Here is a 22,237-nt window from a genome sequence, read left to right as displayed (position 1 = left end):
CTAGTTCTCTCCTTGTCTTTATCCAATCAAAAAGCAGCACGCCAAAGTTAGACGCCACGGATCCCTACGATCAGACATGGCTTGAAGGGATGAGAGACAGACAGTGTGGTGATGAAGGGATGAAAGACAGACAGTGTGGTGATGGGGCATTTCCTCACCAAATAAGGCTTCCCTACGGTCAGCCTGTCTGCACACATTCACCATTTGTTCCAGGGGATGAGCGCGCACTTGTCTGAGAGAGCTTACCCTTCTGACTGACCGAATATGGGCGGTCAGTCAGTCAGTCGGTCAGTCAGTCAGTCAGTCAGACAGTCAGTCAGTCAGTCAATCAGTGAGACAGACAGACAGTCAGTCAGTCAGTCAGTCAGTCAGTCAGTCCACAGCCAGCCAGCCATGCGTTGTCCATGCTACATTACCATCAGAGATTATCACATTACCATCAGTGATTATCACATTACCATCAGTGATTATCACATTACCATCAGTGAATATCACATTACCATCAGTGATTATCACATTACCATCAGTGATTATCACATTACCATCAGTGATTATCACATTACCATCAGTGATTATCACATTACCATCAGTGAATATCACATTACCATCAGTGATTATCACATTACCATCAGTGATTATCACATTACCATCAGTGAATATCACATTACCATCAGTGATTATCACATTACCATCAGTGAATATCACAGAGGTCAGTGCACAATCACTAGATTCCTGTGGTACAGCCACCCAAACACGGCAGTACTGGCGAGAGAGAGGGGGGGAGAGAGAGAGAGAGATAGAGGGAGAGAGAGAGAGAGAGAAAGAGAGAGAGAGGAGAGAGAGAGAGAGAAAGAGAGAGAGAAAGAGAGAGAGAAAGAGAGAAAGAGAGAGAAAGAGAGAGAGAGAGAAAGAGAGAGAGAGAGAAAGAGAGAGAGAAAGAGAGAGAGAGAGAGAGAGAGGAGAGAGAGAGAGAGAGAGAGAGAGAAAGCCTGATTGGCTTTTCTCATTTTCTTCTGTTTTCTCTCTCTTTTTGTGTGTGCGTGCCGGACGGTCCACCTCTGTCAGGCTTACTCTGGGAATGTTGTTTTCTAAATGAATCTGTTGCTCCATGTTCCTTCCTCCTGTCCCTGACTAGTCTCGCCAGACATCTCCATTGAGAAGCGTTCTACTGTAGAACAACGCCGAAAACCAACGCTACCAATCAGAACCACTGCTTATCATCTCCAATAGGGTGAAAGACACACCCTACTGGAAATGATGTCCTCCAAACAAACTGGAGTGGAAAATCAAAACAAAACATTCACCCGTTAGGAAGAACCGCCCTAAAGACGTTGGATTGGTTCTGCAATGTTTTTTGTTTTTTTTCAATCTCTCAAATTGTTTCCACCCGCTTTTAGCAACGAAATCTGGACGAATGTCTTCAGTCTCTAGTTGAGCTCAGCGTCTAGAGACAGACTTGCGAGTTTAGTCGATGACTGGAGGCTATTGTTGAGCGTTGACAAGCTGTGCTTCGGACCCAAAGAGTAGTAATAACAAAGGGAGTAATAACAGTGGCTGTTCATGAACAGTTCAGTGGCAGGTGAAAGTACCAATTACTTTGAGATCCAAACAGCACTCTGCTTTGAAGACATTTAACGAAAGGGGAGATGTAGTAATGTCTCCCAGCGAAGACCTTTTCCTCAGGCTACCGTTTGTGTTCACTGTCTCAGAAATAATACAGTAGCTGTGCGCACATCCGACCTTAGTAGGCCAGGTGCTGGATCTGAGAGTACATATGTGAGAAGAGAGGAAACATCCGCACACTGATATCTCCCGGTTCACTTTATTGAAAATACGCAACGTCTCTAAGACCTGTGGAAACGTTGCGTTTTTTTCAATTCAGTGAACCGGGAGATATCATTGTGCCGATCTTTCCTCTCTCCAAACCTATAAATATGGTACACAGCCTAACCAACAGTGCTTGAATGTGTCTCTGTTGCAGGAGCTGATAACGACCCTGTACATTGGTTTCCTGGGCCTCATCTTCTCCTCGTACTTTGTGTACCTGGCGGAGAAGGATGCTGTGGACGAGGACGGCAAGACGGGCTTCTCTAGCTACGCTGACGCACTGTGGTGGGGTGTGGTGAGGAAGCTACCATCTCGGGCGCCGTCTCAACCAAACATCAACCTTATTTTGACCTATTTTAAACCGGGGCTTTATCGGGTGTGAGGGTTCCTTTGATTTCTATATCAGCGCTTTGTCTGTCAGTGTCCACTTTGAGCTTCGGTTGTCCTGAAACGCCACAAAGACACGATAATATTCCAAAGTCGAGCCACACAAAGCTACCCGGAGGTTAAACGGGATTTGTTTCAGAGTGCCATTCACAGTAAGTGTCACAAGTGGCATATCGACGCCGAAGCTGGAATTCTATTGTGAATGAAGAGTCCTAGAGCGAGCGCGGAGAATGTTGACCACCCCGGTCGGAGCTGCCATCAGACCCATTCATTTCTCCATCTGTGGGGTCGGCCGCGGTCTCTTCAGTTGGCGCAATACTCGGTTCAGCTTTGGACTAGCTAATAGTCTCGTACGGAGCTGTTTTGCGTATTTCCCTCCATCTCCGGGTCAAGTTTCCAGTTCAGTTAATTAAACAGTTGAATTGAAGGCTTGAGGTAATGAGAAACCTATGGTAGTCTTGTGCGAGGGATCAGCACGCCACAAAAGACTGGTGGTAAACCCTTTTCACCTCGCTGCTCCGTGGCTCAAAGGTCCTTTGAGAACAGCGCCACTATAAAGTGTCAGTTCTTTTAATTCCAACTTTAATTGCTACCTTTTTTGTGTGGAGGGTTCTAAAGGGTTGGAGGGGTGAAGGTGTTCTATGGAGGGGTGAAGAAAAGCTGTTATTTGGGTCGTGGTTCACACTCGGGAGAAAAGCTTTTTCCTATCGCCTTTGTTTTTTCCCAGATTGTAAACTCGAGGCTCGGAATATGCGGTGCCAATAGGTCATTTTACATCTGTGTGTGTGTGTGTGTGTGTTTTTGTCTGCGGTTGTGTGCGTTTGTGCGCTCTTCTGGGAGTACATTGGTGTGTGATCAAATCATCATTGCCTCCCAGAAGCCGGGTGGTAGATGGAACGTGTGTGTGTGTGTGTGTTTGCGTGTGTGTGTGTGTGCGCCCCCCCTCCGAGAGGCTATGCAGGTGCAGGCCACAGCTGTGGGACCCACCAGGCGCCGCGGGCCAATGGCATGATTCATCCCGACCCCCGACCCCCCCCCTCCCTCCATCCCTTCCCCTGCTTCTCACACCAAGGCCTGTCCCACCAGACGGAGGTCATTAAGCAGAGAAGGGCTGTTTGATCAGGGGCTTCACCGTCACTCAGTCTGCTGCTCCACAACAGAGAAATTAGGACACATTAGGAGAGAGAGAAAGAGAAAGAGAGAGAGAGAGAGAGAGGGATGACAGGATGAGGATTCATGACAGAGAGATAGATGGAAAGGGAAAGATGGAGATCTTGGAGATGGACACTGTGGATTTACACACACACACACACACGCACACAAACACACACACAGATCATGGGTGCGCACACACGCTGTCCTGAACTTCCACACAAACACTGGACGTAGTGCGTTTGACCTCGGCGCAGACATGAAGTGGTCTCACCACATGCTTGGTGCGTTACCCTCCGGACTGGTCCGGGGGAGGAGGAGTGGGGGGGGGGGGTTGGGTTTGAATACGGGGGTGTTGCTGAGTGGACTGTTCCACACCGATGTCAGGGGGCCATTGTTTAGTCATCGGATTTGCGGACGAGGATTAACCCCACCCCTCCCCGCCGCCCCCCACACATCTCCACCTCCGTACCCACTGCCCCGCGCCCCATCTCTTCTTCTCCTCCTCCCCCCCGCCGAAGCCCTTTTAAGTATCTCACCTTACATCATTCGCTTTGTGAGCGGGACACAGCGAGGGGTCGCACGGCAGCCCACCCCCACACACACACACACTGCCCCCCCCCCCCCCCCCCCCACACACACACACACACTGCCCCCACCCCACACACACACACACACTGCCCCCACCCCCCACCCCTCCCACCCCCACACACACACACACACACACACACACACACTGCTCCACCCCCCTGTGGATGCTTGCTGTATGCCAAGTGCTCTCTGAATGCGTCAGAATTGGCTCCCCTTTCACAGTGGGTTTACATGCAAATGCAGGGGGGAGCTTGTACCCCCCACACCCCCCACCCCCCCCTTTCCCTCGCTGGACGAATTCCTACACTCAGCGAGGATTAGTTCCCGGGAATCGTATTCCCTGTCGAGGGCGCCCCTCCCGATGTCTGTCACTGCCGCTGACAGATATGGAACCGGGCCAATGAGCAGATATGGAACGGGGCCAGTAGGGCCGATGAACTCTGTTATCCTGCCTCCATATTGAAGTATCACTGGATTAAATGACTGCTTCGCCTCGCCCCGACAGTTTATTATCACGCTGCCAAGTACTCATCCAGATAACTCAGATTTTGACTTGCTTTGGTGAAATAAGACTGAATATGTGCTTGTATTTATGTACTGTACGTTGTCACAGCTGAGACAGGCTCACGAGTCGGTCTCTATGTATCTGTGACATTATTATGTTTCTATTGAGTTATTAACATGACGGAGATCTGGCCCAGATAGCAAGCAGATCTGGGCCATATACTGTACAGGCCAGATCTGGCCCTTGTGGCTTAGTTCCAGCCCATATATGGCCCAGAATCATTACACATCCGCTTGCTATCTGGCGGCATTGCAAGACGACAGCTGAGGTGATGTGCGAGAAATCAAAACGGCTTTACCTGTAACTCCCTCTCTCCTCTCACTTGAAGTTCGTGGTAGATGAACTTAAATAATTAGCGACTCATTATGTCAACGACGTAATAGATACATAACGATACTTATATTTCCATGGTGAAGATTGTTTTGATCAGAGCCTTCTAACTCTCTCTCCTCTTCCCAGGTGACTGTCACCACCATCGGGTACGGGGACAAAGTTCCCCAGACCTGGATAGGGAAGACCATCGCCTCCTGCTTCAGTGTCTTCGCCATCTCCTTCTTCGCTCTGCCTGCGGTAAGAATAGCTCTCCTCCTCCTCCTGCTCCTCCTCCACCTCCTCTTTCTCCTTCTCTACCTGATTGAAATAGTTGGTCTTGGTGTCCTTAGGTTGTATGAAAAGGCCTGCTGTGAGGGAATGGGTGTTCTGGTTTCATAGTTTTGTTGCTGGGGGTCTTTCCAGGGTATCCTGGGTTCAGGTTTTGCTCTGAAGGTGCAGCAGAAGCAGAGACAGAAGCACTTCAACAGACAGATCCCTGCTGCAGCCTCCCTCATCCAGGTACTGATATTCATTCATTCATTCGTTCGTTCGTTCGTTCGTTCGTTCGTTCCTTCCTTCCTTCCTTCCTTCCTTCCTTCCTTCCTTCATTCATTCATTCATTCATTCATTCATTCATTCATTCATTCATTCATTCATTCATTCATTCATTCATTCATTCATTCGTTCTCTCCTGTCTGTGATCTTGTCTGCTCACCAGTTAAGCACAAAGAAAACATCAAAAAATCAAATCAAAATGTATTTATAAAGCTCGTTTAAAACGACAGCAGTCGACCAAAGTGCTGTACAAAGGTGGGTCCTGGGTAAAAACATTTATCAACAAAACAAGGAAATTACAACAAACATTGAACATGAACATGAACCAGGCTTGAGCACAGACCGGTTAAAAGGAGGTTTTTAGGGAGGAGTCTGGGAGGATCTAATATGGAGGGGCAGGTTGTTCCATAGGAGGATCTAATATGGAGGGGCAGGTTGTTCCATAGGATGATCTAATATGGAGGGGCAGGTTGTTCCATGGGAGGATCTAATATGGAGGGGCAGGTTGTTCCATAGCCTGGGGGCAGCCGCCACAAAGGCCCTGTGGCCTCTAGACTCAAGGATGAGTGTAATGCCCAGTACAGTATGTTGCATATAGGAAGGAGCACAGCATAGAGACTGAGAACAGTCTGCTGCCACCATGGCCTATACTGTGTAGGTCAGGCATTCCCAAACTGTGAGGCGGGCCTCCCCTGGGGGGCCCCAAAGAAATTCTGGGGAGGCGCGGAGGGATGGTCAGGGAGGAAAAAAAGGAAAAACATGTTTTTTATTTTTTAAATGTCTATGGTTTTATGAATGAAATGGGATTTTAAAGGTCAGAAGATCTAAATAAATAATGGGAGAGATGTATCCTAAATGTGTGGATAGTGCAGAGAGAGCCTCCCCCCGCCGGCATGAATGTATTGTGTGAAAACGTCATAATGTTAACTAGCAACAGGTGCCACCGAGCTAACTTAGCTGTGTAACGTTATGGGCTAGCTAACGCTGCCTTGCAAAATGGACACATTTGTGGGGTTGGGGGGGCGCGGGTGTGTCACTTTTCAGAGGGGAGGCCCACATTGATGGAGTTTGGAAACCCATGGTGTAGTAGGTGAACACCCGCGGAACCAAGTCTGACTGAACCCATTTAACATCTCGCCGAGCATGTCACACAGTTTGAATAACAACACGTCTAAGAGCACTCAATCCCCCTCAATTTGATCCTTTTTAAAAAGAAGTACACTTGTTCTTGCCAATATAAGCTTCAGAAAGCAGTCTAGTGCAAACAGAGGAAGCGGCGGTCGTGTTTGTAGTCTGCACATTCCAGCTGTGTCCTGGACAAGGTGAGCTGCCGCCCTGCTTTCCCCCGCCCCAGACGGAGACGACAAGCAAACAGACGCCATTTTGTGCCAAAAGCTAGCCGTCACAAGGATCCCATTTAACCAGAGGCCACAGACGTTGACATAGAACCACCTCATTGTGGCACGGAGAAGACCAAAGAGTCTTACTGAGGACAACGACAGTAAAAACTCCAGATAGGGGGGTGCGCCCCGGTAGCTCACCGGGTAAGGCGCGCCCCATATGAAGGCTAGTCCTTCGCGCGGCAGACCGGGGTTCGATTCCCGGCTCGGGTCCTGTGCCGCATGTCCTCCCCTCTCTCTCTCCCACGTTTCCTGTCTCTCTAAACTGTCCTGTCACATTAAAGCTGAAAAGCCTTTCAGCTTAAAAAGCTTAAAAAAATAAAAAATCCAAATAGGCCATTAATAGTCTGAAAGGCGTTTGAGCGGCAGTGTTGACCGAAGGAAAATACCGCCAGGAGGAGATGGCCACGTGTGTGTGAGCGCAATATTAGTGGCGCTGCCTCCCATGTCGATACCCTAACACAGTCTTGATTTGATTTTTGATTTTTATTTGGAACTCTTTTAGCCAATGGCTATTCTTCCAAGAGTCCATTAAAACACAAGAATACACATACAAAATACATCAATCAAATCACAAAATACATAGAATACATTATAAAAAAATACATTCAAATCACATGACATAGTAAAACACATCATATATACCCACTTCCGTCTTCTGTTGACCCTCACCTGCCTGGGTCCAGCCTGGTAAACCGAGCCTTGCTCCCCTGTCCCGCCCCCCTCCTCTCCCTGACCAGACCCTGTGGAGGTGCTACGCAGCAGAGAAGGGAGAAGGCTGTCCGGCCACATGGAAGATGTACGTCCTGATCCGGACCTATATCCCCACAGACAACTATGAGGACTCCAACCCCAACGTCCGCAAACTGGTACACGCACAAAACACATACTCTTTTATGGAAAAACAAAAACACTGTTTACTCCTTGACTTGACTTTTGAATGTTTTTTTTGTCCGGTTTAAACTTTTGCACTTTATGACGCTGGTGGCTTCGTCAGTCAACAGCTAAGATAGGCTAGACCCTGTGTCTGGTAGACTGTGTTAGACCCTGTGTCTGGTAGACTGTGTTGGACCCTGTGTCTGGTAGACTGTGTTAGACCCTGTGTCTGGTAGACTGGTAGACCCTGTGTCTGGTAGACTGTGTTGGACCCTGTGTCTGGTAGACTGTGTTAGACCCTGTGTCTGGTAGACTGTGTTGGACCCTGTGTCTGGTAGACTGTGTTGGACCCTGTGTCTGGTAGACTGTGTTAGACCCTGTGTCTGGTAGACTGTGTTAGACCCTGTGTCTGGTAGACTGTGTTAGGCCCTGTGTCTGGTAGACTGTGTTAGACCCTGTGTCTGGTAGACTGTGTTAGACCCTGTGTCTGGTAGACTGTGTTAGACCCTGTGTCTGGTAGACTGGTAGACCCTGTGTCTGGTAGACCGGTAGACCCTGTGTCTGGTAGACTGTGTTAGACCCTGTGTCTGGTAGACTGTGTTAGACCCTGTGTCTGGTAGACTGTGTTAGACCCTGTGTCTGGTAGACTGTGTTGGACCCTGTGTCTGGTAGACTGGTAGACCCTGTGTCAGGTAGACTGTGTTAGACCCTGTGTCTGGTAGACTGTGTTAGACCCTGTGTCTGGTAGACTGTGTTAGACCCTGTGTCTGGTAGACTGGTAGACTGTGTTAGACCCTGTGTCTGGTAGACTGTGTTAGACCCTGTGTCTGGTAGACTGGTAGACCCTGTGTCTGGTAGACTGTGTTAGACCCTGTGTCTGGTAGACTGTGTTAGACCCTGTGTCTGGTAGACTGTGTTAGACCCTGTGTCTGGTAGACTGGTAGACTGTGTTAGACCCTGTGTCTGGTAGACTGTGTTAGACCCTGTTTCTGGTAGACTGTGTTAGACCCTGTGTCTGGTAGACTGGTAGACCCTGTGTCTGGTAGACTGTGTTAGACCCTGTGTCTGGTAGACTGTGTTAGACCCTGTGTCTGGTAGACTGTTAGACCCTGTGTCTGGTAGACTGTGTTAGACCCTGTGTCTGGTAGACTGGTAGACTGTGTTAGACCCTGTGTCTGGTAGACTGTGTTAGACCCTGTGTCTGGTAGACTGGTAGACCCTGTGTCTGGTAGACTGTGTTAGACCCTGTGTCTGGTAGACTGTTAGACCCTGTGTCTGGTAGACTGTTAGACCCTGTGTCTGGTAGACTGTGTTGGACCCTGTGTCTGGTAGACTGTGTTAGACTCTGTGTCTGGTAGACTGGTAGACCCTGTGTCTGGTAGACTGTGTTAGACCCTGTGTCTGGTAGACTGTGTTGGACCCTGTGTCTGGTAGACTGTGTTAGACCCTGTGTCTGGTAGACTGTGTTGGACCCTGTGTCTGGTAGACTGTGTTAGACCCTGTGTCTGGTAGACTGTGTTAGACCCTGTGTCTGGTAGACTGTGTTAGGCCCTGTGTCTGGTAGACTGTGTTAGACCCTGTGTCTGGTAGACTGTGTTAGACCCTGTGTCTGGTAGACTGTGTTAGACCCTGTGTCTGGTAGACTGGTAGACCCTGTGTCTGGTAGACCGGTAGACCCTGTGTCTGGTAGACTGTGTTAGACCCTGTGTCTGGTAGACTGTGTTAGACCCTGTGTCTGGTAGACTGTGTTAGACCCTGTGTCTGGTAGACTGTGTTGGACCCTGTGTCTGGTAGACTGGTAGACCCTGTGTCTGGTAGACTGTGTTAGACCCTGTGTCTGGTAGACTGTGTTAGACCCTGTGTCTGGTAGACTGTGTTAGACCCTGTGTCTGGTAGACTGGTAGACTGTGTTAGACCCTGTGTCTGGTAGACTGTGTTAGACCCTGTGTCTGGTAGACTGGTAGACCCTGTGTCTGGTAGACTGTGTTAGACCCTGTGTCTGGTAGACTGTGTTAGACCCTGTGTCTGGTAGACTGTGTTAGACCCTGTGTCTGGTAGACTGGTAGACTGTGTTAGACCCTGTGTCTGGTAGACTGTGTTAGACCCTGTTTCTGGTAGACTGTGTTAGACCCTGTGTCTGGTAGACTGGTAGACCCTGTGTCTGGTAGACTGTGTTAGACCCTGTGTCTGGTAGACTGTGTTAGACCCTGTGTCTGGTAGACTGTTAGACCCTGTGTCTGGTAGACTGTGTTAGACCCTGTGTCTGGTAGACTGGTAGACTGTGTTAGACCCTGTGTCTGGTAGACTGTGTTAGACCCTGTGTCTGGTAGACTGGTAGACCCTGTGTCTGGTAGACTGTGTTAGACCCTGTGTCTGGTAGACTGATAGACCCTGTGTCTGGTAGACTGTTAGACCCTGTGTCTGGTAGACTGTTAGACCCTGTGTCTGGTAGACTGTGTTGGACCCTGTGTCTGGTAGACTGTGTTAGACTCTGTGTCTGGTAGACTGGTAGACCCTGTGTCTGGTAGACTGTGTTAGACCCTGTGTCTGGTAGACTGTGTTAGACCCTGTGTCTGGTAGACTGTGTTATACCCTGTGTCTGGTAGACTGGTAGACCCTGTGTCTGGTAGACTGTGTTAGACCCTGTGTCTGGTAGACTGTTAGACCCTGTGTCTGGTAGACTGGTAGACCCTGTGTCTGGTAGACTGTGTTAGACCCTGTGTCTCTCTGCCCCCTTATGTGTCTTGACCTTTGAGGACCACATTAGCTCATTAGCTTATGTCAAGCCCCCAAGCCATGGAGCCCCCTGTGAAAGAACAAGTCACCCCCCATTCACACACACACACACACACACACACACACACACACACACACACACACACACACACACACAGACACACACACACACACACACACACACACACACACACACACAGTGTCTCCAGCCCCAGGATGACTCCGGGCCTTTGTCTCCCCTGGACAAAGACCCAGTCAGTTGAGATGATGTCACCGCAGCCCTTCTCATGGGAGTAAACCTTTGTGTTGTAGAACAACAACAAAAAAATCTTTGTTTAGCATTGAACCCACACATATTGGAGAGAGTGAAGGCTGCTTCCGACGTTTTTGTTTCAGAATGTGACTTTCTCCTTTTTCTTTTCTCCTCTCTCTCTTCTCTTCCTCCCTCTCTCTTCTCCTCTCTCCTGTCTTAATGAGTCATTCAGGGTCCCGGTATTCGGAGTGAACTGAGGGCCAGTTGTCAAAGGCAGGGGACCGTGTCACTGAGTAAAAAATCATGAAGTGACGTTGCCACTGGCCCAGAGGAGCAGGGAGGGCAGCACAATTACTGCCCTGCAGGCGTCCAGAGTGACTGAGAGAGAAAGAGAGACAGAGGGAGGGGGGGGGGAGAGAGAGACAGAGAGAGAGACAGAGAGGGACGGGGGAGAGAGGGGGAAAGGGTTACAGGGAGAGAGGGAAAGAGAGAGAGAGATAGAGAGAGAGACAGAGAGGGAGGGGAGAGAGAGGGGGAAAGGGTTACAGATAGAGGGAGAGAGAGAGAGAGACAGAGAGGGAGGGGAGAGAGAGGGGGAAACGGTTACAGGGAGAGAGGGAGAGAGAGAGAGAGAGACAGAAGGAGGGGGGAGAGAGAGGGGGAAAGGGTTACAGAGACAGAGGGAGAGAAAGAGAGAGGTGGAGATAGAGAGAGAGGGAGGGGGGAGAGAGGGGGAAAGGGTTACAGAGGGAGAGAGAGAGAGAGACAGAGGTGGAGACAGAGAGAGACAGACAGAGAGAGAGAGGGAGAGAGAGAGATAGATAGAGACAGAGAGAGAGAGACAGAGAGAGAGACAGAGGTGAAGACAGAGAGAGAGAGTTCTACCTCAATTCAACCAGCAGAGATTACATGCATGGCCATTCAAGTCAGCTCCAGGCAGGCAGATTTGACCAGTAAACTATTCAACACTGGATCATTTGAAGGGGTTTAAGGAAATATGAAATCAAACGCAGGGCAGAGGCTCATAGACGTTACACTTCAGTGTTTCCAATAGGGATGAACCGATATGAACATTTTGGCCGATACCGATAACAGATATTAACATTACTGTCATGGCCGATAACCCATATTTACCGATGTCGATATGATCTGTATAAAAACAAGTTTCTATCATAATCAAATGTTATACATACTGAAAAACACATGGAAACACTGTCTCTATTTCCAAAACATTTGGAAAAGATGATAAATCATAGATTTACTGCATTGTTTCCTCTCAAAAACAACACACACAACAGCAGCTGGACAAAAATAATTATCGGTTGTTCACATCGGCCCTGTTTTGCACATCGAACTGATACCGATATGATTGCCGATATATCGTGAATCCTTAGTTACCAATATCACGTCAGCGCATCGAGAGAGAGTTATCAAGATGGAGACACGCATGCCTAGTCATGAGGAATAAAAGACTACACTAAAACACCAAAACAACTTCATGCTGGCGTCGCAAGGTGGCGTGCGAGTGCATCTAGACCCGGTGTGACTGCCAGAGAAGTAAATGAGCAGCCAGGCCCACCCTGACGACAGTGTCCCCGTCCCCGTCCCCTCTCGCCTGTGTCCCCCAGAGCAAGCGCATCAAGAAGCGGAGGAAGCAGTCGCGTGACAACGGCTCAACTGGCCCCACCCCCGAGAGAGCCCTGTCCATCCCCCAGATCACCTTCGATCACATCAACGAGGACGACGACAACAAGGACGCCCCCTTCTTCGAGGACAGCGAAGGTACTGCAGTAGAACACCTGAAATGTGTCAGAAGACCCAGTGGGCTCCTGTTACTTTAAAACTATGGCCGTTCACCTTATGTATCTCTACTAATGCCGGCCTTACACCTACCGACTTTCCCCCCCGATTTCAAAGTCTCAGACTAAATTCCGAATACAATCTTGAGAGTCTTGCTGGAGTTGCTGTGCGCTCCCGTGATCACAGTCGTTAGGTGTAATATTGAGAAAAAAGTGGAATTTTGTAATTTTTGGGGGCATACATCGTTGAATAGGTGAACACTATGACCAATTATGTGAACCAAAATGGGACAGAATGCTTTTTTCATTTCAGTGCGACTTTAAATTGTAGACGCAGTAACGTAATACTGTAGCCTACGAGACACGGCAGTCATATCTCCCTCAGAGAGACCGTGAGCGTGAGAGATGGCAGTGAGTGAGAGACAGATGGAGGGAGAGACAGACAGAGAAACAGAGAGAAAGATGGAGGGAGAGAGACAGAAACAGAGAGAAAGATGGAGGGAGAGAGACAGAAACAGAGAGAAAGATGGAGGGAGAGAGACAGAAACAGAGAGAAAGATGGAGGGAGAGACAGACAGAAACAGAGAGAAAGATGGAGGGAGAGACAGACAGAAACAGAGAGAAAGATGGAGGGAGAGAGACAGAAACAGAGAGAAAGATGGAGGGAGAGAGACAGAAACAGAGAGAAAGATGGAGGGAGAGAGACAGAAACAGAGAGAAAGATGGAGGGAGAGACAGACAGAAACAGAGAGAAAGATGGAGGGAGAGAGAGACAGAAACAGAGAGAAAGATGGAGGGAGAGACAGACAGAAACAGAGAGAAAGATGGAGGGAGAGACAGACAGAAACAGAGAGAAAGATGGAGGGAGAGACAGACAGAAACAGAGAGAAAGATGGAGGGAGAGAGACAGAAACAGAGAGAAAGATGGAGGGAGAGACAGACAGAAACAGAGAGAAAGATGGAGGGAGAGACAGACAGAAACAGAGAGAAAGATGGAGGGAGAGACAGAAACAGAGAGAAAGATGGAGGGAGAGACAGACAGAAACAGAGAGAAAGATGGAGGGAGAGACGGACAGAAACAGAGAGAAAGATGGAGGGAGAGAGACAGAAACAGAGAGAAAGATGGAGGGAGAGACAGACAGAAACAGAGAGAAAGATGGAGGGAGAGAGAGACAGAAACAGAGAGAAAGATGGAGGGAGAGACAGAAACAGAGAGAAAGATGGAGGGAGAGAGAGAAACAGAGAGAAAGATGGAGGGAGAGACAGACAGAAACAGAGAGAAAGATGGAGGGAGAGACAGACAGAAACAGAGAGAAAGATGGAGGGAGAGAGAGACAGAAACAGAGAGAAAGATGGAGGGAGAGACAGAAACAGAGAGAAAGATGGAGGGAGAGAGAGAAACAGAGAGAAAGATGGAGGGAGAGACAGACAGAAACAGAGAGAAAGATGGAGGGAGAGACAGACAGAAACAGAGAGAAAGATGGAGGGAGAGACGGACAGAAACAGAGAGAAAGATGGAGGGAGAGAGAGAAACAGAGAGAAAGATGGAGGGAGAGACGGACAGAAACAGAGAGAAAGATGGAGGGAGAGACAGAAACAGAGAGAAAGATGGAGGGAGAGATGGACAGAAACAGAGAGAAAGATGGAGGGAGAGACAGACAGAAACAGAGAGAAAGATGGAGGGAGAGACAGACAGAAACAGAGAGAAAGATGGAGGGAGAGACAGAGAAACAGAGAGAAAGATGGAGGGAGAGACAGACAGAAACAGAGAGAAAGATGGAGGGAGAGACAGAGAAACAGAGAAAGATGGAGGGAGAGACAGAGAGAAACAGAGAGAAAGATGGAGTGAGAGAGACAGAAACAGAGAAAGATGGAGGGAGAGAGAGACATAAACAGAGAGAAAGATGGAGGGAGAGACAGAAACAGAGAGAAAGATGGAGGGAGAGACAGACAGAAACAGAGAGAAAGATGGAGGGAGAGACAGACAGAAACAGAGAGAAAGATGGAGTGAGAGAGACAGAAACAGAGAAAGATGGAGGGAGAGAGAGACATAAACAGAGAGAAAGATGGAGGGAGAGACAGAAACAGAGAGAAAGATGGAGGGAGAGACAGACAGAAACAGAGAGAAAGATGGAGGGAGAGACAGACAGAAATAGAGAGAAAGATGGAGGGAGAGACAGACAGAAACAGAGAGAAAGATGGAGGGAGAGAGAGACAGAAACAGAGAGAAAGATGGAGGGAGAGACAGACAGAAACAGAGAGAAAGATGGAGGGAGAGACAGAGAAACAGAGAAAGATGGAGGGAGAGACAGAGAAACAGAGAGAAAGATGGAGGGAGAGACAGAGAAACAGAGAGAAAGATGGAGGGAGAGACAGACAGAAACAGAGAGAAAGATGGAGGGAGAGAGGGAAGGGCTCGGGGGGCCAGGGGTGTGGATTGTGAGGGTAGTTGTTGCGTGAGTCCCTGAGGAGACCAGCGTCCTGTCAGAATCAAGATGGCTGCCACGTGGCTACAGCAGGCCAGATGGAAGTCATTACAGTAGGCCTCACGGGAGGTCAGAGGTCATGGTGACAGACTCTTTACGGCTCCGCCAGCCCCAGACACACACACAGCAGGACTGGATTTTACCTGGGGGGAAAAATGGTGCACTATCAGCTCAATTCACCTAGAAGTGTGTATTGGACAGATTATAATAATAATATAATAATCTTTATTTATATAGCACCTTTCTAAACAAATGTTACAAAGTGCTTTACAAACAATCATTACTACACCAAAACACAGGATAAAACACATACAGTGGCAAATAGCAACAACAAGATTGCATAGCCTATATCATTGATGTGTATTTTCCGTTTTGATATCAAATTTGACAAAGCCTTCTCTGTCTTGACAGTTCACTTAGAAAGTGTTCAATCATGCGGCACACACCCCTCTAAGGATACTATGGTCCGTGCCAGTATCTCTGACTCTCATTCAAATGAATGACGGGTTGGACTGTACCAAGTTGGAGACGAGGGGTGGGGGGGAGGTAACTCTCTTTGTAAATAAACCCTTCCCCCGCCCTACGACTCCGCCCAGTCTGCTACATGGGCTTTATGAGTTCTTCCTGTCAAAGCACATTATCCTAAAAGGCGAGAGATGGACATAAACACCCAGCTAGTTATAGGGGGGGGGGACATTATCTTGGATGCATCTTAATTAGCGGGATACAGCTCAGATAATGAACAGAAACATATGTCTCCGCTCCTTTGAACTGGGGAAAGAGGAAGAAGTCATATTTGTGAAGGGAAGTGCATTTTGTGGAGGGCTGCTTGTCGCCGCGTTGCGCCGAGAGGCTGCGAGCGTCGTAAAGCAGTAGGCGGAGCCTGGGCAGTAGGCGGAGCCTGTCTCAGCAGCACGCCGTCTCTAATGGTAACGATTACAGTCAACTCAGCGTGCCGTCCACTTCAAACAGGGCATAAAAACAGACTGTCCGCACGGACGACCGGAGTTCTAATTTTGGCACGTATTCTGCGTGTTTTACTGTAGGGTTGTTGTAAAACAGGATGTTCATACAGACCACAGCCATTCCCTTTCTCTCCCCCAGGCCTCACCGGGATGTACAAGCAGACTAGTGAGGCCCTCTGAATACTGGACAATACTTCCACACTCTCGCAGGGGTTCCCAACCTTGCTTCCCTAGAGGCCCCCTAACTTACACCTGATTAAATTCCAACCCCCCCCCCCCACCCCTCTCTCAAGTCGTTGGGAACGTCCAGTCTACGTCCTACAGAGGTCGACACACACTGGACCTTCACAATGACTTGTGGGGGGGGGGGGGGGGTTCCATCAGGTGTAAGTTAGGGTACAATGAAGCGCAGTAACGTCAATGTTGACACGATTCGGACTCTCAGATGAATTTGTTCAATTTATATACGTAGAATTGTAGTGTAGTAGGCTTTTGGCCCTATCAGAAATACTGTAATCATGTATTTTGTTATAACTGCTGTGTCACATGTCAATGACATAATTCTTTAACTAATATTTGTGAACATGATATTAAGGCCTTAATTTATATGAGGCCTGGCGCCCCCCCTGCCATCGTTGGCGCCCCCCTAAGGGGGGCCCGGACCCCCAGATTGGGAAACCCATGCTCTACAGCATTTGTACTGTCTTACATCCGCTGCCTTGTACTGAAAAAGCTCTAACGCTAAGTCAAGCGATGACGACGCCACGCTGGGTCTCACGTAACCCTCGTAAGTTCTCGTTTTGTAATCTCTGCCGTCGAGCTACGTGACGCCAGTCGGTGATATACGCTCCCACTCCGACCGTGACTCGTGCGTTTTGTTCCTCTGAAAAGGATGAGGGAACCGGCATTAGTCAAGACGATTAGGACACTAGAACCATATCCGCAGTTGACCTCACTCTGAGGTCACACCGGTAGCTAGCTCCATCCTCCCCGTACGCACACAGGTCTTTGTGCCGCGGTATTAAGACCTCTTCTGGGTTAATCATTAGCTCGCCTAGTTTGTTATGCGGCCCAGACAGTATTTTAATTAGACTGGCGCTTTTGTCCGCAACCGGAGCAAACTGGACCCTACCATAGAGACGCACAGACCCCGGTCCCCCGGCCTCCCAGCCACTGCCTGCCTCTAGCTGGGCTGAGGGCCAGGGACAGGGACCCGGGGGAGCCAGGGGCCACCGGGGGGGGGGGGGGGGGCAGCTAAGGGACAGGGGGAAAAGGTGCAGGGGTGATAAGTAGCCATTGTGGAACTCCAGCGGTCAGAAATAAACTGGTCATTGTTTGATTTAGTCAACGTCCGGCTTATCGCTCCACTTATCTGTCTGGCTGCCTGGTCCCTGTCTGTGAGAATCTCTCAATGGGGCTCCCTCTCTCTCTCTCTCTCGCTCTCTCCCTCTCTCTCTCTCTCTCTCTCTCTCCCTTGCTCTCTCGCTCCCCTCTCTCTCTCTCCCTCTCTCTCTCCCTCTCCCTCGCTCTCTCTCTCCCTCTCCCTCTCCCTCGCTCTCTCTCTCTCTCTCTCTCTCTCTCCCTCGCTCTTCCTCGCTCTCTCGCTCCCCTCTCGCTCTCCCTTGCTCTCCCTCTCTCTCTCTCTCTCTCGCTCTCTCGCTCCCCCCTCACTCTCTCGCTCCCCCCTCTCTCTCTCGCTCCCCCCTCTCTCTCTCTCTCTCCCTCTCTCTCTCTCTCTCACTCCCTCTCTCTCTCTCTCTCTCTCTCTCTCTCTCTCTCTCTTTCTCTCTCTCGGGCCCCCTTCTTGTTTTCATACTACAGGGCTCCAAACCCCAGTGTGTTTGCTCTGACAGGTCAGATATTAATAAGCCTTGCGGTGTTTGTGTAGCCGATAAGCCCGCTCGCCCCCCTCACCGAGAGAGAGGTTGAGAGGGGCTACCCAGAGATCTCTGTCCTTAATTCTCTCTGTCGTTTTTACACACACAAACACACACATTCACACACACGCACGCGCACACAAATACATGTACACACACACACACACACTCTCTCCGTTTCTAAAGAAACCGTGCAGCAGAAGCTTCCGGGCTGGACAATGTTAAACAAACTGATGACAAAGGTCTAGAGGTTGACTTGTTCTTGCTTGGCTTGGAAAGACCACTCGGTTCTTGGAAGCCAATGTTACTTTTATCACAATAGGGGCTCGGCGGTTGGGGGGGAACTGATGTGGAACTATGTCGAGTCTGACTCGAGGTCACGGCCTCCTCACGCGTTCTTCTCAACAGATATCCGCCCAGCTGGAGAGAGGCTGACAGTAAAAGGTCTCTCCAGACCCAAATACAAAAAAACCCCAGCTTCATCCTCAAGTGCTCATCCAGCAATAGAATGAGTCATTTCTCTTGATGCAGTAGCAAGAATGTTTATTTTCTCTGTGTGCTTGTTCTCATTTAGCACATTCTCTTTCTCTTTCTCTTTCCGACTGCCCCTAGGCGATCAGCACTCTGCGTGTTTTTTCACTCAGAGCTGCCCTACCTCTCCAGGTACAACCTCCCTTTTCTAGTCTCTCTGTCGCTCTCTCTTCTCAACAATTCTTCCCACACGGAAAGAACATATATGAACATATATGCCAATATATGGCAAATATACAGTATGCCGCATATATGCCATATTCAGGTTCATATATGTGGATATTAAGGACATATATGTCTCATAGCTTATATATCCATGTATATGCAGGCAGCCAATTTCATATATGTTGAATATATTATAAACATATGTGGCATATATATAAAAAGATATATGTTAATATATTTCCTTTCTGTGTGGGTTCTGTCTCTAAAATGTCTCTAAAAATGCACTGGTGAAAGTTTGTCATTAGAGGCTGCAACCTGGCAGTATCTGTGGTGTCACATTGAAACACAGCTGCAGTTCTGTTTGAATGAGTGTGTCGTTGTTGTCTGTCACAGTGAGGACCAGACGGGAGGGCACTAACATACACATCTCCAGGGACAGCTTTTCGGAGGAAATGGAATACGTCAACGAGGACATCCCCCTGTCCCCGGTGACGGACACGCAGTAAGTCCCCCCGATGCGTCCCTCTCATCACGTCTACCGTCCCTCCCACTAGGTCTGGGACAAATGCTATTTGCAAATAACCTGTTAAGTATTTGCGTCGTCTAGTTTGAATAACCTCAGGACAGGAAATATACCTCAGATTATTCTGTTTGTTTCATTTTAATCATTGGCCTCAATCAAACCCCCACGTATTTGACGATATTTGCAAATGGTATTTGACCCAGACATGTCTGCCTCCCTGTCATGCAGCCCACAGCCACTCCCCCCATGCTCTTGTCCTTGTTGACCCCTGACCTCCAGGTATTAACCCTCCGCGTGTAGAGAAGTCCATAGTAGCTCCAGTCTTCTGTTGGTCCAGAGAGCCCTCCTAGCTCCTCTCAGGATGGAGCTGTTCTTGTCAGCCCACTGGAGGGTTAAAGAGGCTCGGAAGTGGCCCGGGACCCCTCAGGTATAGAAGGCTATGGAGGGGATTAGCCCTTTATTCTGAGGTAAATGCACAACGTTAAAGCTCCTTTGTGTGTGTCTAGGACGTGCTAGGTTACAAGTGGTGGCTACTGGGGACTTTGAATGCACTGTTTGAATAATGAATTGTATACATGTTGATTGCCATATGTGCTAAAAGGAAGATGCAAACATAATTGAGAAGAAAAAAAAAGTTTTGTGTGAATTGAATGCTTCCGTGATGATAACCAATGAGCCCGTATCAAAGACGGATTGTATTGGCTCCGACAACAATTCTCTGAATCTTTATTTTGGTCGATACGCTACCTTCTCTCGCTGTAAATGATTGGCTCCGCTCAGCGACCGCGGAGGGCATGTTTTCAGTCTTGTGTGTTATTTTGTTTGTTCGTTCGTTTGTTTGTTCGTTCGTTCGTTTGTTCGTTCGTTTGGTCACATAGCAGGATTATACAAAAACTACCAGAGCGATTTTCATGAAACTGGGTGGAGAGGTGTAGCATGGGCCAAGTTAGATCACATTACATTTTGGTGTGGATCAGAATCACTGGGTGGATACACGAAAGAAAACAACATTTGCCAAACTTGGACCGGCTTCCTTCCCTTTATGTCTACTTCTCCTGCTGGGTTTACTATACCGCCGGTGGCCGAGAGGTAATGTATCAGTCTAGCAAAGCGTCGACCCGGGTTCTGTTCCCTGGATCAGCTTCTGATATCAACTTTTTTTTGTTGCTGTTTACACCCAATATTGTCTTATGTTTCTATGCATGTAAAACAAAATAATAAGAAAGAATAAGAAAAACAAATCAGATAAACACTGTTTTAGGAAACTTTTCTTAGCCTGGATCCTGTGGTATTAGCCTACATATAAATCATAAGCTACCTGCACATCTGGGCTGAGGTTTTGCGTCTTGAGTGTCAGGTTTCACAAACTATGTGTTTTTTTTAATTTGAGTGTTGAAGCAAACGAAAAAAACAGTATTATCCGTCACATAGCCGTCCCAGAGACATGGACACAGGACTAGTGCCCCTCTACCCCTCCCAGAGTCCTTTTTACCCCCCAGAGGAATGAACACTGGACTTAATTTCTGTATATAGTTTTGTAACTTATGTCTTCTGTTATTGTCTGTAATGGCAGATTGAAAAAATAACAAAAGTACACAAGTATGTTCAGTTGTGTTCATACATGACCACCTCTCATAAAAACCACTATCAGCTACACCACCAAAAAGCTTACTCTTCAATGGTGCAAGTGTGCTATATTTATACTGAGGAGTGAGTTGAACCATTTCAACTCGATTACACCAACGGAATGCATTACTGGGCGGAGCCCTGTGCTCTCTGAGCACCCTTTCTACTTCCTTCTCCTATGTTTCTTCATCTGGGAGCAACACACCGAGGCATCGTCAGTTTCACACCCTCACATTGTGAACTGTCACTTGACATGTTTATACTGAGCCAGAGAGAGAGAGAGAGAGAGTACCGTACTGTACAGTGCTGCTAAAGAATGTGTGGACAGTCATGTACTTAAGCTGTGCACAACATGGCCGTGTCTCCTTGGACGTAGCGCATGTCGTCAGTCTTCAGAAGGCACACAGCCGGCCGGGTGTCCTGTGTTTTTTAGTGACTCATGGTTTGCATGCGCTGTAAATTAAGTGTTGAGCTGAGTGTGTCGTTTTCTGAAAAGTACTGGTCGTTTTCTGGTAAGTACTGGTTGTTTTCTGGTAAGTACTGGTCGTTTTCTGGTAAGTACTGGTCATTTTCTGATAAGTACTGGTCGTTTTCTGGTAAGTACTGGTCATTTTCTGGTAAGTACTGGTCGTTTTCTGGTAAGTACTGGTGGTTTTCTGGTAAGTACTGGTCGTTTTCTGATAAGTACTGGTTGTTTTCTGGTAAATACTGGTCTTTTTCTGGTAAATACTGGTCTTTTTCTGGTAAATACTGGTCTTTTTCTGGTAAATACTGGTCGTTTTCTGATAAGTACTGGTCGTTTTCTGGTAAATACTGGTCTTTTTCTGGTAAATACTGGTCGTTTTCTGGTAAGTACTGGTCGTTTTCTGGTAAGTACTGGTCGTTTTCAGCGCCCTCACTTGCCGCCTCCCCGGGCTCAATATCGGGTCGTCCAACTTACAAATATGCATGGCCACCTTCCAAAACCATCACTTAGCCAGCTACACCACTGAAAAGGCGAGCGATTTAAGGGTGTGGGTATTTTTTTAGGAGTGAGTTTAACCAATTCAGCTCGGTCACACATACTGAATTTCCCTAAAACTTCTGGGCCTATTTTGTTCCTTTCACATAATTGGCTGAATGAACAGTGAAGCAGTTCTTTCTTTAGCACCAGATCCCTCGAATGGACCACAGGTGTGGCCTTGGTCAGCACCTTCTATTTACATTCAATTATGTCATTTAGCTTCAACCGTTTCATTTTTTGAACCCTATTACTGGTCATCTGTGGCCAAGTTTGCAGAGTGAAGTGTTCGGCCTTCGCATTCGACCAAAGTGGATTTGATGTATTTCTATGTCTTTTTTTAAGGGGCTCAGGGGGCAGCTGTGTGTAAAGAGTAACTTGCTGTGTGTGGACCGTTCCTATTCCTGTTTCTACATGTGGTGTGTGTGTGTGTGTGCGTGTGTGTGTATGTGTGTGTGTGTGTGTCTGTGTGTAAAGAGTAACTTACTGTGTGTGGACCGTTCTTATTCCTGTTTCTACATGTGTGTATGTGTTAGAGTAAACTGTGTTTACATTTACTGTATATGTGTATGCATGTGTTTCACTAGTGTGGGTAGTGTACTGTATGTGTG

The 22,237-nt window shown here is 48.1% G+C and overlaps 1 protein-coding gene across 1 annotated transcript in view; it reads left to right on the top strand.

The window, feature by feature from the left end:
- Positions 1-19,286, top strand: part of kcnq1.2 (potassium voltage-gated channel, KQT-like subfamily, member 1.2) — a gene marked incomplete at both ends in the record, with an annotated part of 36,424 nt that extends 17,138 nt beyond the window's left edge. The window contains 7 exons of the mRNA XM_084451404.1: positions 1,982-2,122; positions 4,982-5,092; positions 5,258-5,353; positions 7,530-7,658; positions 12,283-12,436; positions 18,871-18,979; positions 19,280-19,286. Coding sequence (XP_084307530.1) covers positions 1,982-2,122; positions 4,982-5,092; positions 5,258-5,353; positions 7,530-7,658; positions 12,283-12,436; positions 18,871-18,979; positions 19,280-19,286 — 747 coding nt within the window. The remainder of the gene's footprint in view (positions 1-1,981; positions 2,123-4,981; positions 5,093-5,257; positions 5,354-7,529; positions 7,659-12,282; positions 12,437-18,870; positions 18,980-19,279) is intronic.
- Positions 19,287-22,237: the final 2,951 nt, after the last annotated feature.

This window comes from Borostomias antarcticus (assembly GCF_949987555.1).
Source record: "Borostomias antarcticus genome assembly, chromosome: 16".
NCBI classification, from domain to species: Eukaryota; Metazoa; Chordata; class Actinopteri; order Stomiiformes; family Stomiidae; genus Borostomias; species Borostomias antarcticus.
This window is presented reverse-complemented; position numbering and strand designations above follow the sequence as displayed.